Source organism: Crocodylus siamensis, chromosome 7 (genome assembly GCF_052110815.1).
Source record: "Crocodylus siamensis isolate JL-2025a chromosome 7, ASM5211081v1, whole genome shotgun sequence".
NCBI lineage: Eukaryota > Metazoa > Chordata > Crocodylia > Crocodylidae > Crocodylus > Crocodylus siamensis.
This window is the reverse complement of record NC_143401.1, coordinates 2,777,748-2,788,650: the sequence shown is the minus strand read 5'-3', so window position 1 is coordinate 2,788,650 and position 10,903 is coordinate 2,777,748. Positions and strand designations below refer to the sequence as shown.

Genomic DNA, 10,903 nt, shown 5'->3' with positions numbered 1-10,903 from the left:
CTTTCCCAGTAAGTAAAGTTCATAATGGCGGAAGGGTCAAGTGTGTTACTCAATGGTATGTTGTGGCTAATATCACATCATGAGCAAATCCCGTTTCCATGTGTGCTGCGGGTAATGAGTATCAGCGTTTCCAAGCTGCTGCAGAGCACGTCCCTCCGTGGGTCCGGGAGCCCCATGCTGAGAAGGTAAGTGCCGCTGCGCTCATTTTACAGACTGAGAAACTGAGGCACGGGTCTGGCTGGGGTCACTCGGCAAGCGGGCGGCTGTGCTGGGAGCGGAGCCCAAGTCCCCTGCGTTTCGCGAGGCGTGCGTCCGGCGCGCTCTTGGACAGCGCGGGGCCGCGAGCGGAGGACTGGACCTTGGGGCCGAGGGCGATTCACCCCCACGAGCCCGCGTCGGGGGTGCCGGCTGAGAGTGGTGGCAGCGCGAGTGTCAGGGACGGGCTCGGGCTGGTTCGAACTCATGGTGATGGACTCGTTTGAACTCCCGCTGCTGTCTGTCTCTCCAGGCCTCGCGCATCCTCGAGGCAGGAGGATGCGAACTCAATGGGGCCTGGGGCGCCGGCGCCTCGGGAGTCTTCACTACCACCGGCTGGGACCAGGTGAGGAACCCCCGGGGGAAAGCGGCAGCTTGGAGGTCCTTGCGTCAGCCGGTTGTGTCTCTTGGGTGGCTGCCTAACGGGTGGCCCTTGGGCGTGTTGGCAGCTGCGGGGCTTGGTGTGAGGCCACGTGGGGCCAGGCCCTGGGCTGGGGGTCAGAGGTCAGCGCTGCAGTGGCTCCCTCACGGCCCCGCCCGTGACCCTCCTGTTTCACGGCGGGGGCGGGGCGGGGCGCTTCCTGCCCCGGGCCTGGCGGGCCTCCCGCCGCCCCCACGTGGAAGCCGCTAGGCGCCGCACCCGCCCTTCAGCCCTGAACAAAGATGGCGCCCGCCGGGTGACGCACGAGGGCGGCCTCAGCCAGCGCCAGTGCGCTTGCGCAGAAGCGCCGCGCGGCACAGCCGGAAGCGCTCCCTTTCTTTTTCTGTCTTGCCGCCGCCGCTGCCGGAAGTGCTCGCTGGAAGGCGGAAGTGACGGGGGGCGCCTAGGTGGCCACGGGATGGAGTCGGAGCCGAAGTCCCGTGCCGAGCACTCAGGTGGGGGAGGGGTGGGGAGGGGCTCCATCAGGCCCCGCCCCCCCTGCACACCCCGCCCTCCTCCAAGTGCCGAGACCCCCGTCGGGGGGGGGGGGCGTGTCCTAACTACTGCTCTGCTTTCCGCTCCTACCTCACGCCCGGTTTGCCGCTCAGCTTTCTGGTCCCTGTTCGTGGCCCGAGCTGCTGTTCTGCTTTCTGCTTCCCGCCCTGAGCCTCATGCCCAGCCGGTAGCTCTGTTTTGCGCTCGCTGACCTGTGCTGCTGCGCTTTCTGCTCTCTGCCCTGCGCCCCATGCCCGATTTGCTGCTTTGCTTTCTGCTCCTTGCTTTGTGGCTGATCTGCTGCTCTGCTCCCTGCCCTTGTGCCCAATCTACTGCTCTGCTTTTTGCTCCCTGTCCGGCTGCTTCTGTGCTTCCCGCCCCTCCTTGATCTGCCGCACGGCCCATGTGCACGCGCCCCACCCTTCCGCTAAACAAAGCTGGGGGAGAAGGGGTTTGTCGTCTGTAAACGTGGAACCAGCCTGCCGCTTGGACGGATAAAAAAGGAGCGTGAAGCGATGGTTTCCCGGCCTGTTGGCACGAGACGCTGAGCAGCACCAGAGTCTGCGGCTCCAGCAGGAGACTCCTGGCCGACAAGGGCGCGCGTTCGGCGGAAATGGCTGAACTCGTCCCTGTTGGGGCGGGTGCCCTTTTAAACCCGGACGGGTTCTGCCATGTGGCATCTGCACCCATGACTGATCCCGCCAGCGCCCCTTGTCTTGCCACCTTAAAAATGTTCCTCTTTGGGGCTTCGGCCACATTTCAGCCTCTCCTGGAGTCTGCAAATTGCTGGCCCTGCTTATCTCGGCAGCAAGGAGAGACGATTTTTGTGCTTTGTCTCTGTCATTTTAATTTAAATCCCAGGCGCAGTCTGGGTCAGGCTGGGCCATCCCAACAGCAAAATGTGGCGCAAGTTCAAAGAGAAAATCACAAGTGACTCTGGTAGAGACCGTGTCTTTGCAAAGTGATTTTTCATTCAATGTTTTAAAATACACTAAAAAAAGGGGGGCACAATCCTGCGCGCTGGATCCACTGGGCTCCTTTCACCCTGGTGTTCGCCAGCACGGCTGCGAGTCATGAATCTGCCTCTATGAAATCACTTCTAAATTTGGTCCAGCGTACCAGGTTCGGAAACGAGGATGTTACAGTAAATTTTGATCCAGTATTGGTTTTGTACAAACAAATAAGCAGTGGAACTGTTCCCAATTTTAGTCCCAGTGTTTAAATAGAGGATGATTTTAAACAGCCTGGTGGCTGCCGTGAAACATTGTAGCCTTGTGCCTGAGTACCAGGAACTGAAATGGACTGAAAGCAAAACCAACAAGGCTCCCTTTATTATGGAGAAAAATGCAGACAGTGAGCAGCAGAGATGAAAGGTGCATTGGATTTTTAAAACTCAGTTTGTCTCGTATAAGGTTTGGGTTAGAATGGTTCATAAATGTATTTTTTTTACTTTGAGTGCTCCTTTCATCTGAAGGAATATTGCAAGAAAACAGAGGTGCCTGAATCATTGCTTTAGAAGTGTTTTCGATATGTACGCTGAAATAGGAGTCCTGTGTGGCCAGAACCTGATTGCCAGTGTTGATGTCGCGAGTGCCTGCTACCCCCTGGCGGCGAACAGCGAGCACCGCGGTTTTTACAGATCTATCCTAATTCATATTTTCATTTCTGTGATTTATTTTACATGCATTTTTATTAGTGCTTATGCCTGGTTTGATAGCATAGTTTTCATGGCTGGGGAAGGAGAATTCATTTCTGAAGACAGGGCTGGTTAGACATATTAAACACGGAGAGAAATGCGTCCTGAATTCTGTATAAGATCTGAATTCTTTTCATGATGATTTGTTAGCCTATCTCCGCTCTTTATTATCCCTGTCCTGTCTACCCAGGTGTTTTGTGAGCAGGTCGTGATGGTGCTTTTTTGTAGAAAGACGTTCTAGTCCCATGCAGTCCTGTGCTCTCTGCCAACATGGTGGGTTGCAGCTCTTTCTGGACTTCTGATATCAGGTGTGCAGTTTTCACAAGAGCAGGTTTCTTACTGTTTGATTTGAACCTTACTGACAAATTCTTTGCAGAATTTTTACAACATCTAAAGTGCTCAGACTATTTTTGCTGCCTTTGTTCTGTGAGATTTAGTAGGATTTAGAGTTGGGTTGAAGCACCCCCCATTTCTGCCTAGGAGAAAAACAGTACATCTTCCTGACGTAGTACTCTGCACCCTGGTTTAATTACTTTGCCCAGAAGAAGGGGACACATGAGCAAAATCAAAAGTGTTGGTGTGTGAGAAAAGAGGAACTGTAATCTACTGGCTAAAGCCTGGAACCAGGCGTCAGTAACTTCGGGCTCTGTTCTCAGTTTTGCCATGGACCTGCTGGGTATCCTTGGGCAGGTTCCTCAGTTTTCCCCACCTGTGAAATGGAAATGGAGAAGTGTTGTCATCCCACAAGGTGCTTTGAGGCCAAATTGATGATAATTGAAGTACTTGTAGCGTTCTCTGTGAGGTTTATAACAACTGGACCAGCACAGGAGCGTGCTGTGCTATCCTGTCAGAACTTAAGGGACACTTGGGGCTTCTGTTTGTCAAAGCAAGAAGCAGCCAGGGGCTACAGGGCCAAGGGAAAAAGCATGGTGTAATTGAAAACAGCATAACGGATCTAGAGGCTGCTTGCTTTGTAGCTGGCCCACAGAAGCTGGGCATCACAGCTGCCTTGGAAATGTCAGTCCAGAGTGCCAAGGTGTGAATAAATCTTTAAGTCGCTTCCTCAAACTGGCTTATTTTCTCCAGTTAAGGTCGGGGGGGGTTAGAGAGTTCCTGTAGCATATGTGACTTGTTTGAATCGGGCAGATGCCCTCACTCTAGTGAGTACGGCCCCCTGCCAAAATGTTGGAGACACACGGAGACAGTGCTCTCTAATGTCATATCAGGTAAATTGAGTTTTCTGCCCTGTGCAGGGCCCGAGCGCTGAGTGCGAGAAGCCTGCGGAAGGCAAGTGAGGGAATGGGCAGTGAGTTTGGTGCTAGCGAGGTGTGGGCTTGACAGGCCTGAAGGAGTCTGCTTTCCCTCACAGCCTTTTCCTTGCTGCTCTCCGTGTTTCAGCCCTGCCCTAAGAGCACCCCATTGGGAAGAGAGAAGCTAGCAGGCCTTGTGTCTGTTTTATAGCCAAATCCAGCAAAACTCGTAGGCACGTGCTTAACTGCAAACCTTTACTTTAGGTCTTCCCCTTTCCGCAAAATATCTGTTTAAAACTCAGGGGATTTTACATGCTTTGCTGAACTGGGGCTTGAGCCATTTGCCTTTTCAACTGAGACAGCCAAGGAGGCTTTTGATGCGTGTGCTTGCTCAGTAAGTGGATTAACAGAGTAGACTGTGCTCTCTCCCTCAGTCTGTCCAGAGGGAAGAAGCCATGAAGGTGTTTTTTCTGTATGTACATGGTAGGCTGAGGCAGCTTGGCTCTGAGGCCACAGTGTCTTACAGAAGAGAAGGTCTTGTTCCATGTAGGCTTGCAAACGTGCGCTCATGAAAGTTATAGAGTTGGCCATTAAGTAGGTTTCTGTACCATGGAGCCATGGTCTAATCCAGCAGTACTCTCTAGAATCGCAGATCTCTTTATTTCAGGTTTCAAAAACCGGAGAGAGGATTTCTTCTATGGAAAGCATCAGTGACCCATCACGGAGGTCAGAATGAAGCTGCTGAAAAGACGAGAACCCTACCTTCGAGAAGTCCTGCAGTTTGCGGTGTGGTGCAGAGCCCTGACGCTTCTGCTCCAGGTAAGCCTCCTGCGCCAGTTTGAGGAGCTAGCTTAGTTGGACAGTGCTACAGAAGTGCTTGGTTGAGTAGGATCAGCTCCAGAGTAGCTGGGAGTAAACTAAGTCGTAACTGGCTGCAGGAACACAAGTGCTAGAGAAGAGACCTGTTAGTTCAGCTGCATCCTGCAGGCAGGGGCTGACACAGGACTTGGATTTTTCCCTCTGTGTTTCCCAGAGCTTTGTGCAGCCCAGATGTAGGTGTCCCAAGCGATTGGGAACCCCACCTGGAGCAATTTCAGCCCAGCAAACCTTGCCATCGGGAACTTTTCCTGATACTCACCCTGCCTGTCTGGGTGCCTCATTGTACTCCCTTACTGGTGTGAATACTCCCCGAACTCCTGGAGTCTTCATTCACTGGCCCTGTCTTCAGTACGAGGCATGGCTAGTTTCAGTTCTCTCCCTCTCTCATCCAGGCCCTGTTTAACCTCCTGATCCCGGACCACGCTGCAGACGCCTTCTCTCCACCCCGCCTGTCTGAGCCCAGCTTCTGCGACTGGCTATTGGAGTGGCTGTTGGGAGGCTTGTCACACTGGGATGCAGAGCACTTCTTGTTTGTAGCTGAGCATGGCTATGTGTATGAGCACAACTTTGCTTTCTTCCCCGTGTACCCCCTGAGCATACGAGTGGTGGCAGAGGTCAGTCTGTGGCCCCTGCAGGGGCTGCTCTGCCTACGGAGCCGCCTGCTCCTGTCAGCTGTACTTTTAAACACCCTCTTCTCTGTTCTGGCAGCTGTTGTCCTCTACGAGCTGGGCTGCGTGGTGCTGCAGTGTCGCAGGACAGCCTTCCTCTCTGCCATCCTCTTCTGCCTCACCCCAGCCAATGTGTTCATGACAGCCGCCTACTCGGAAAGCATGTTTGCCCTCTTGGCGTTCAGTGCCATGTGGCAGCTGGAGAAGGGGCGTAGCTGGACCAGCGGACTGCTTTTCTCCTTTGCTGCTGGCGTGCGCTCCAACGGGGTGATCAATGCCGGCTTCTTGCTCTATACCCAGAGCAGACGCCTTGCCCTCCAGCTCCAAGCTGGTGCGGGGTCTGTCATGAAACAGGCTTGGGTCTGGAGGCAACTTCTCAGCTTGGCAGCCTCAGTAGTTCTGACGTGTGCTGGCCTCTTTTTACCTCCTGCTTTGTTTCAGCTCTATGCTTACTTGAGATTTTGTGACCCTGATGTCAGCCCTGAACATGCTGTTCCCCAGCCGCTGTTGCAGCTGGCCGTGGACAAAGGGTATCGCCTAGCAAGCATGACTGGGGTGAAACCTGCTTGGTGCTCCCACCGGGTTCCTATGATCTATTCTTACATTCAAGATGTTTACTGGAACGTGGGTTTTCTGCAATACTTTCAGCTGAAACAGATCCCCAACTTCCTGCTAGCTGCTCCCATCACAGTGCTGAGCGCTTGGGCTGCCTGCGTCTACCTCACTGCCAATCTCCAGGACTGCTTAACACTTGGCCTGGTGAGAAGAAGGAATAAAAGCGGGGGAGGAGAGGGCTCTGCCAAGCCAGGGGTTGGATTTTGCTCCTCTGGTGTCTTCGTGTATGTGGTCCACGCCACTGCTCTCTTGGTATTCGGACTCCTCTGCATGCACGTGCAGGTAAGATGATCACAGTAACGTGTAAGTTGTTTCTTCAAGGGAAATAAGTGCTGAGGAAGGGCAGTGGATGGATAGTCACAGGGACTGAGATACCCTAACCACAGAATAGGCCCAGGACAGTGCAGGCTTTTTTGCCTGGAAGCTCTGCCTTTCCCCTCTGGGCTGCTTCCAGATGAGAGATCATTGCTTCAGTTTCCGAAGCCGTTTAAGTCATTTCTGTCATTGAAACTGATCAAAAAGAGGCCGGCGGGTGCCAGGGCTGATGGAAACGCTGGGTTACCAGCTTGTTTCTCGTAGGCCATCTGTCGACTGGATGATGTTTCTAACATGCTTATCTCCAGTTGAGCCAAATGGTGCTAATCAGCTCTTGGGCGGGGGAGTGTCCTGATGTTGGGCCACTACCAATTTGGGTGGGATTTGAAATGGTGGCCCGGAAATGAAAGGCTCTGTAGACCCTTGCCACTCCCTAGAATTGATTCAGGACTGCTTCTGACACTGCTGCCGACACAAGGAAGGCGGTTGCAGGAGCCAGCTTGGGGGAAACCCAGGTATGGGTCATGAAGCATGAAACAAAACCACAAGTGGAGGAAGAGCTCACTTGTTTTGCCCTGTCTCTCACTGCTTAAACTGGACTCCATTTTCTGGACTTGCTGCCCTGCTGCCCCTCGGGCTGACCCCATTGTGCTGGCATGTCCCCAGCACATCTGTGCACGTGAGTGCCTACATGTGCTCGACAGTTAGAGACTCGTGGAGAGCGAGTTTGGTTCTGGGCCTCCAGTCTGTTCAGGGGTCTGGAATGCCGCAGGGCACACATGATAAGGGATGCCAGAACCAGCACTTTGTCCACAGCTCTGTAAGCCGTTTGCAGTCCCTTATCTTTCCCACGAGGCAAACTAGGTATTTTACCCACATTGCCTTCCCCATGCAACATGCATCGCATCTGTAACATGTCTTGGGATCCTTCAGGATGGGATGTCCTGCATAAATGGGAAATATCCTTGTTATCCAAGGGTTGGACTTCTCCTTTTCTTGAGGCAAAGACAGGGGAATTCAAATCTCGGGAACCGCTAGCCACTGCACTGCTCAGGCACTGGGCTCTTGGAGATGGTTTGGTGGACATTTTGCGTAGTACCAGAGGAATTGGGGTTGTTACTGTTTTTATAATCTAGAGGTTACTTGGCTGCTTCCCCAGCTATCTTTGTTGGGTAACTCTGAGCTGAGACACATTTTGCCCCGAGCATAATAAATTCTAGCGCTACGGAGTAGGGCAGTATTTCATTCCAATTGAGCAGTAGTCTGAGACAGATTGTCCCTTTCCTTCTTCGCAGTGGAGGGTGGTTGGATTCACAGGCCTGTAATTAATGCAATTCCTTTTTCCACTTGTCATTCTCAGGTCCTAACGCGGCTCCTCGGCTCGTCCTCCCCGGTGCTGTACTGGTTCTCTGCTCACCTGCTCCAGGACAGCGATGCCTTGCTGTGGCGAGAAGGGGATCCCACCCAGACTGCAGCTTCCCTCTCTGAGCAGCCCCCTGTAGGCAGCGCTCTTCTGGGGTTGTTTGGAACAGGGGTTTCTGAAAACCCCCTTCCACGATTATTGCTGAATTACAGAAGGAATACTGCCTTGACCAAATGGGTTCTGGGGTACTTCCTGTCCTTCTGGCTGCTGGGACTGATTCTGCATTGCAACTTCTTGCCTTGGACGTAGCTAGAGATTGTGTGTGCACGTGCATTTGGGACCGACTTCTGAAGAGAAGCAGAATCACTGCTCAGAGTTGTGACTCGCTTTTAACCTTGACGGAAGGGAACTATGCTGTTGTCTTCGTTGCGTACAAAGTTGCACGGAGCCACCAGTATGTGCATGTTCCTCGAACAGCCGTGCTCTTTTTTGTAACCCCCGTCCATCCTTATTCCAGCCCTCCTTTCTCTCCTTTGTCATTTTCACCGCTCATCTTATGGCCAAAATTTGGTCTGTAAACTCTCTGGGGCAGGTAACGTGGCTTTAATTCTTACATCTTCTGTGAAGCACTTTACCATGATGAATAAGTAAGTATCTGATGAAATGAGTGGGAAGCCCACTGCTGTCTGAGGAGCCTATAGCCAGCGTGTCTGCCTACAAAATAAAGATCCTGAGAAACTCAAGGAAGCGGCCTTCATCTCCAAGTGAGACGCTTTCCCCCTGCACCAGGAATGTCTTGTTCTCTCTGGCCCAGTGCTCTGGGGACTCCCTTTGCGTGTTGCATGTAACGGCTGATGTGAAGGAGACACTGGAGTGATCCTCAGGGGAGATGTCACCAAAGGGACTAGGGTGCTGCAGCTCACAGGTTCTCAAGAGGGCGCGAGTGGAGATTTACTGATGGCGTATGAGTATTGTCAGTATGCCTTGCGGGTTTTGGACCAGTCAGAGGGTTTTTTTCTTTGTGAAAGGGCGTCTCTCACCTGGGAAATCTTAGAGCCCCAGCAGGGAGGAAGAGAAGCCATGCGATAGGGGCAGGGCAGCTGGACATCAAGGGAAAGAAATAGCCATTTCTCCCTGCTAGAAACCATGCAGTCTTAGAGCAAGGCCTTTTGAGTTCTCCCCTGGCTCCCTGTGCGAGACAGCGATCCTTTTTCATGTTAAGGCTGTGGGGCAATTATTGTATCGCTTATGGGTGCCAAACATGACTCAAACAGAACACATTTGAGTATCCAAGTCACATTTGTTTCCTTGAGTAGTAATATGCTTTATTGGGCTACTCTTCCATTAAATTACAGAAACTTGGGCCTGAATGTGGGGCCCTGACTGCTGGGTGATACCGTCCCGGGGCACAAATGCCTCCACAGGCCGATTCTTCCTGGGCTTCAGCCACTTCTGTAGTTGAGGCTGATCTGGGCCTGGGGGTTACCACGGTGGAGGGGAGGGGGGAGTCAGGCCCAGGCCGGTTTGTTTGCTGGGAGCAGATCCCTTGGCGACCAGCCTTTCCACGCCTGTTCTCCCCTCCAGACTACCCCAGCGAGAGCTCTCGTCACGTCCGCCACTGTGACTGTGCCGAGGTGTGAAAACGCAAGATGCCAAAACCTGCTTCCATGCACACTGCCTGGCTCTTCTCGCCTGGCCCCGCTGGGTCCATTTATATTTGGGCTGAAGAGCTGAATTCTTCATTAGTCTCGTGTGGCTGTGCCTGCATCCCCGAGGGAGCGTGAGAACTCCAAAGGGAGACTGCCGGCCAGAAACAGGAACCGCGGTAACATCAGGGTGCAGCTCAAAGCAGGCAGGGGATCGGCTGCTTGGCCTGCGCCCCCCTAGCACGCTTGCTGCGTCGTGTGCCAGCTGGGAGGCGGAAGGAGCTGCGCCCAGTGGCACTTCAGGTCCGCGGCCCAGCGCTCCTGCTGCATTTCTCCGCAGTCGGGCCCTCTGGCCTTGGCGCGTGTCCCACGACCTACCTAGTCTATCTCGAGCTTCTTCCAGAGCCATTTGGTGGCTCGGGTAACACGACCACGACCTGGGCCTGTTTTCAGGCGCCCACTTCTTCCTCCGAGGGGCCCCCGCGCAGACTGAGCTGTCCTCGTGCTCGTGGGCGGCCCCTCTAGGGGAGACGGGTTGTGGTGGGTTTTAGGGGAACTTGTGCCGATAAAGGGGTTTCATTGCCAGGGCTGCCCTCCCACCGGCACTAAATCAACTTCAGACATTTAGAGAATGAAATCATTCCCCGCAGACCACTTAGCGTTTGCTTGCTTTGGACGGTGCTGGCTTGGGGAAGTTACTGTTAGCTGGTCTGTAAATAGCATAGGGGTTCTATGATGTTACAGCTTCAAAGCCATTGTACGGTTGTGCACGTGGCTTCTAAAGCCTAGTTAGGGTGTGTGGTATGAGGGGGCCGAGGCTGGGACAGAAGAGGAGGAAGTGGGTAGCTTTGAAGATGGGATGAAATCTTGCATTGCGGGATGTGAAGTCGGGCATCTGGGAACCAGCAAATTCTGTTGTAAGCTAAAATCCTGGAGGCCGCAAGCGAGAGCGCCTGGCCGCCGGCGGGATGCGGAGGAAGGGCGCGGGCAACAGAAGGAAGTGTCATCCTGCCCCTTCAGGAAGCCGCAGGGCAGCCGGAGAGAGAAGCAGGCGCTCGTGGGGCCGGCGCCGCTCCGTGAAGCAGGGCAGCCCGTGGGGCCCCCGGGAGCAGCGGCCACGTTGGCGGAGAAGATGGAGGCTGGACGTGGGGAGAGCTGCGCGGTCGCGGCGGCCGCGATCCGGGCCCCGACCCGAGTCTCCCGGAGGAGGCCGGCCGAGCGCGCGGTCCCGCCCCGGGCAGGGCCGGACTCGGCGGGCCGCTGAGGCCCCTTCTGCGCCCGGCGCGGGCGGGGACGGCCG

General features: G+C 54.2%; 1 protein-coding gene across 3 annotated transcripts; it reads left to right on the top strand.

Annotated features, from left to right (window-relative positions):
• The first annotated feature begins 1,034 nt into the window (after positions 1-1,034).
• Positions 1,035-8,272, top strand: PIGV (phosphatidylinositol glycan anchor biosynthesis class V). Of its 3 annotated transcripts, none has more exons than XM_090058690.1 (4): positions 1,035-1,131; positions 4,785-4,936; positions 5,389-6,561; positions 7,955-8,272. In XM_090058690.1, exons 2-4 carry the CDS (start codon positions 4,850-4,852, stop codon positions 8,264-8,266), a joined length of 1,572 nt encoding a protein of 523 aa, XP_089914816.1. In that variant the 5' UTR covers positions 1,035-1,131; positions 4,785-4,849; the 3' UTR covers positions 8,267-8,272. The 3 variants fall into 3 exon arrangements, with proteins under 3 accessions (XP_089914816.1, XP_089914818.1, XP_089914817.1); XM_090058692.1 differs by lacking the exon at positions 1,035-1,131 and adding an exon at positions 1,142-2,544; XM_090058691.1 differs by lacking the exon at positions 1,035-1,131 and adding an exon at positions 1,142-3,175.
• The last annotated feature ends 2,631 nt before the right edge of the window (positions 8,273-10,903 follow it).

Bases quoted from the DNA above. Each gene is read 5' to 3' on its own strand.
- PIGV (XM_090058690.1), top strand. From the start codon at position 4,850: ATGAAGCTGCTGAAAAGACGAGAACCCTACCTTCGAGAAGTCCTGCAG. The intron at 4,937-5,388 runs GTAAGCCTCCTG...TCTCTCATCCAG, and splicing joins CCCTGACGCTTCTGCTCCAG to GCCCTGTTTAACCTCCTGAT. The intron at 6,562-7,954 runs GTAAGATGATCA...TGTCATTCTCAG, and splicing joins TCCTCTGCATGCACGTGCAG to GTCCTAACGCGGCTCCTCGG.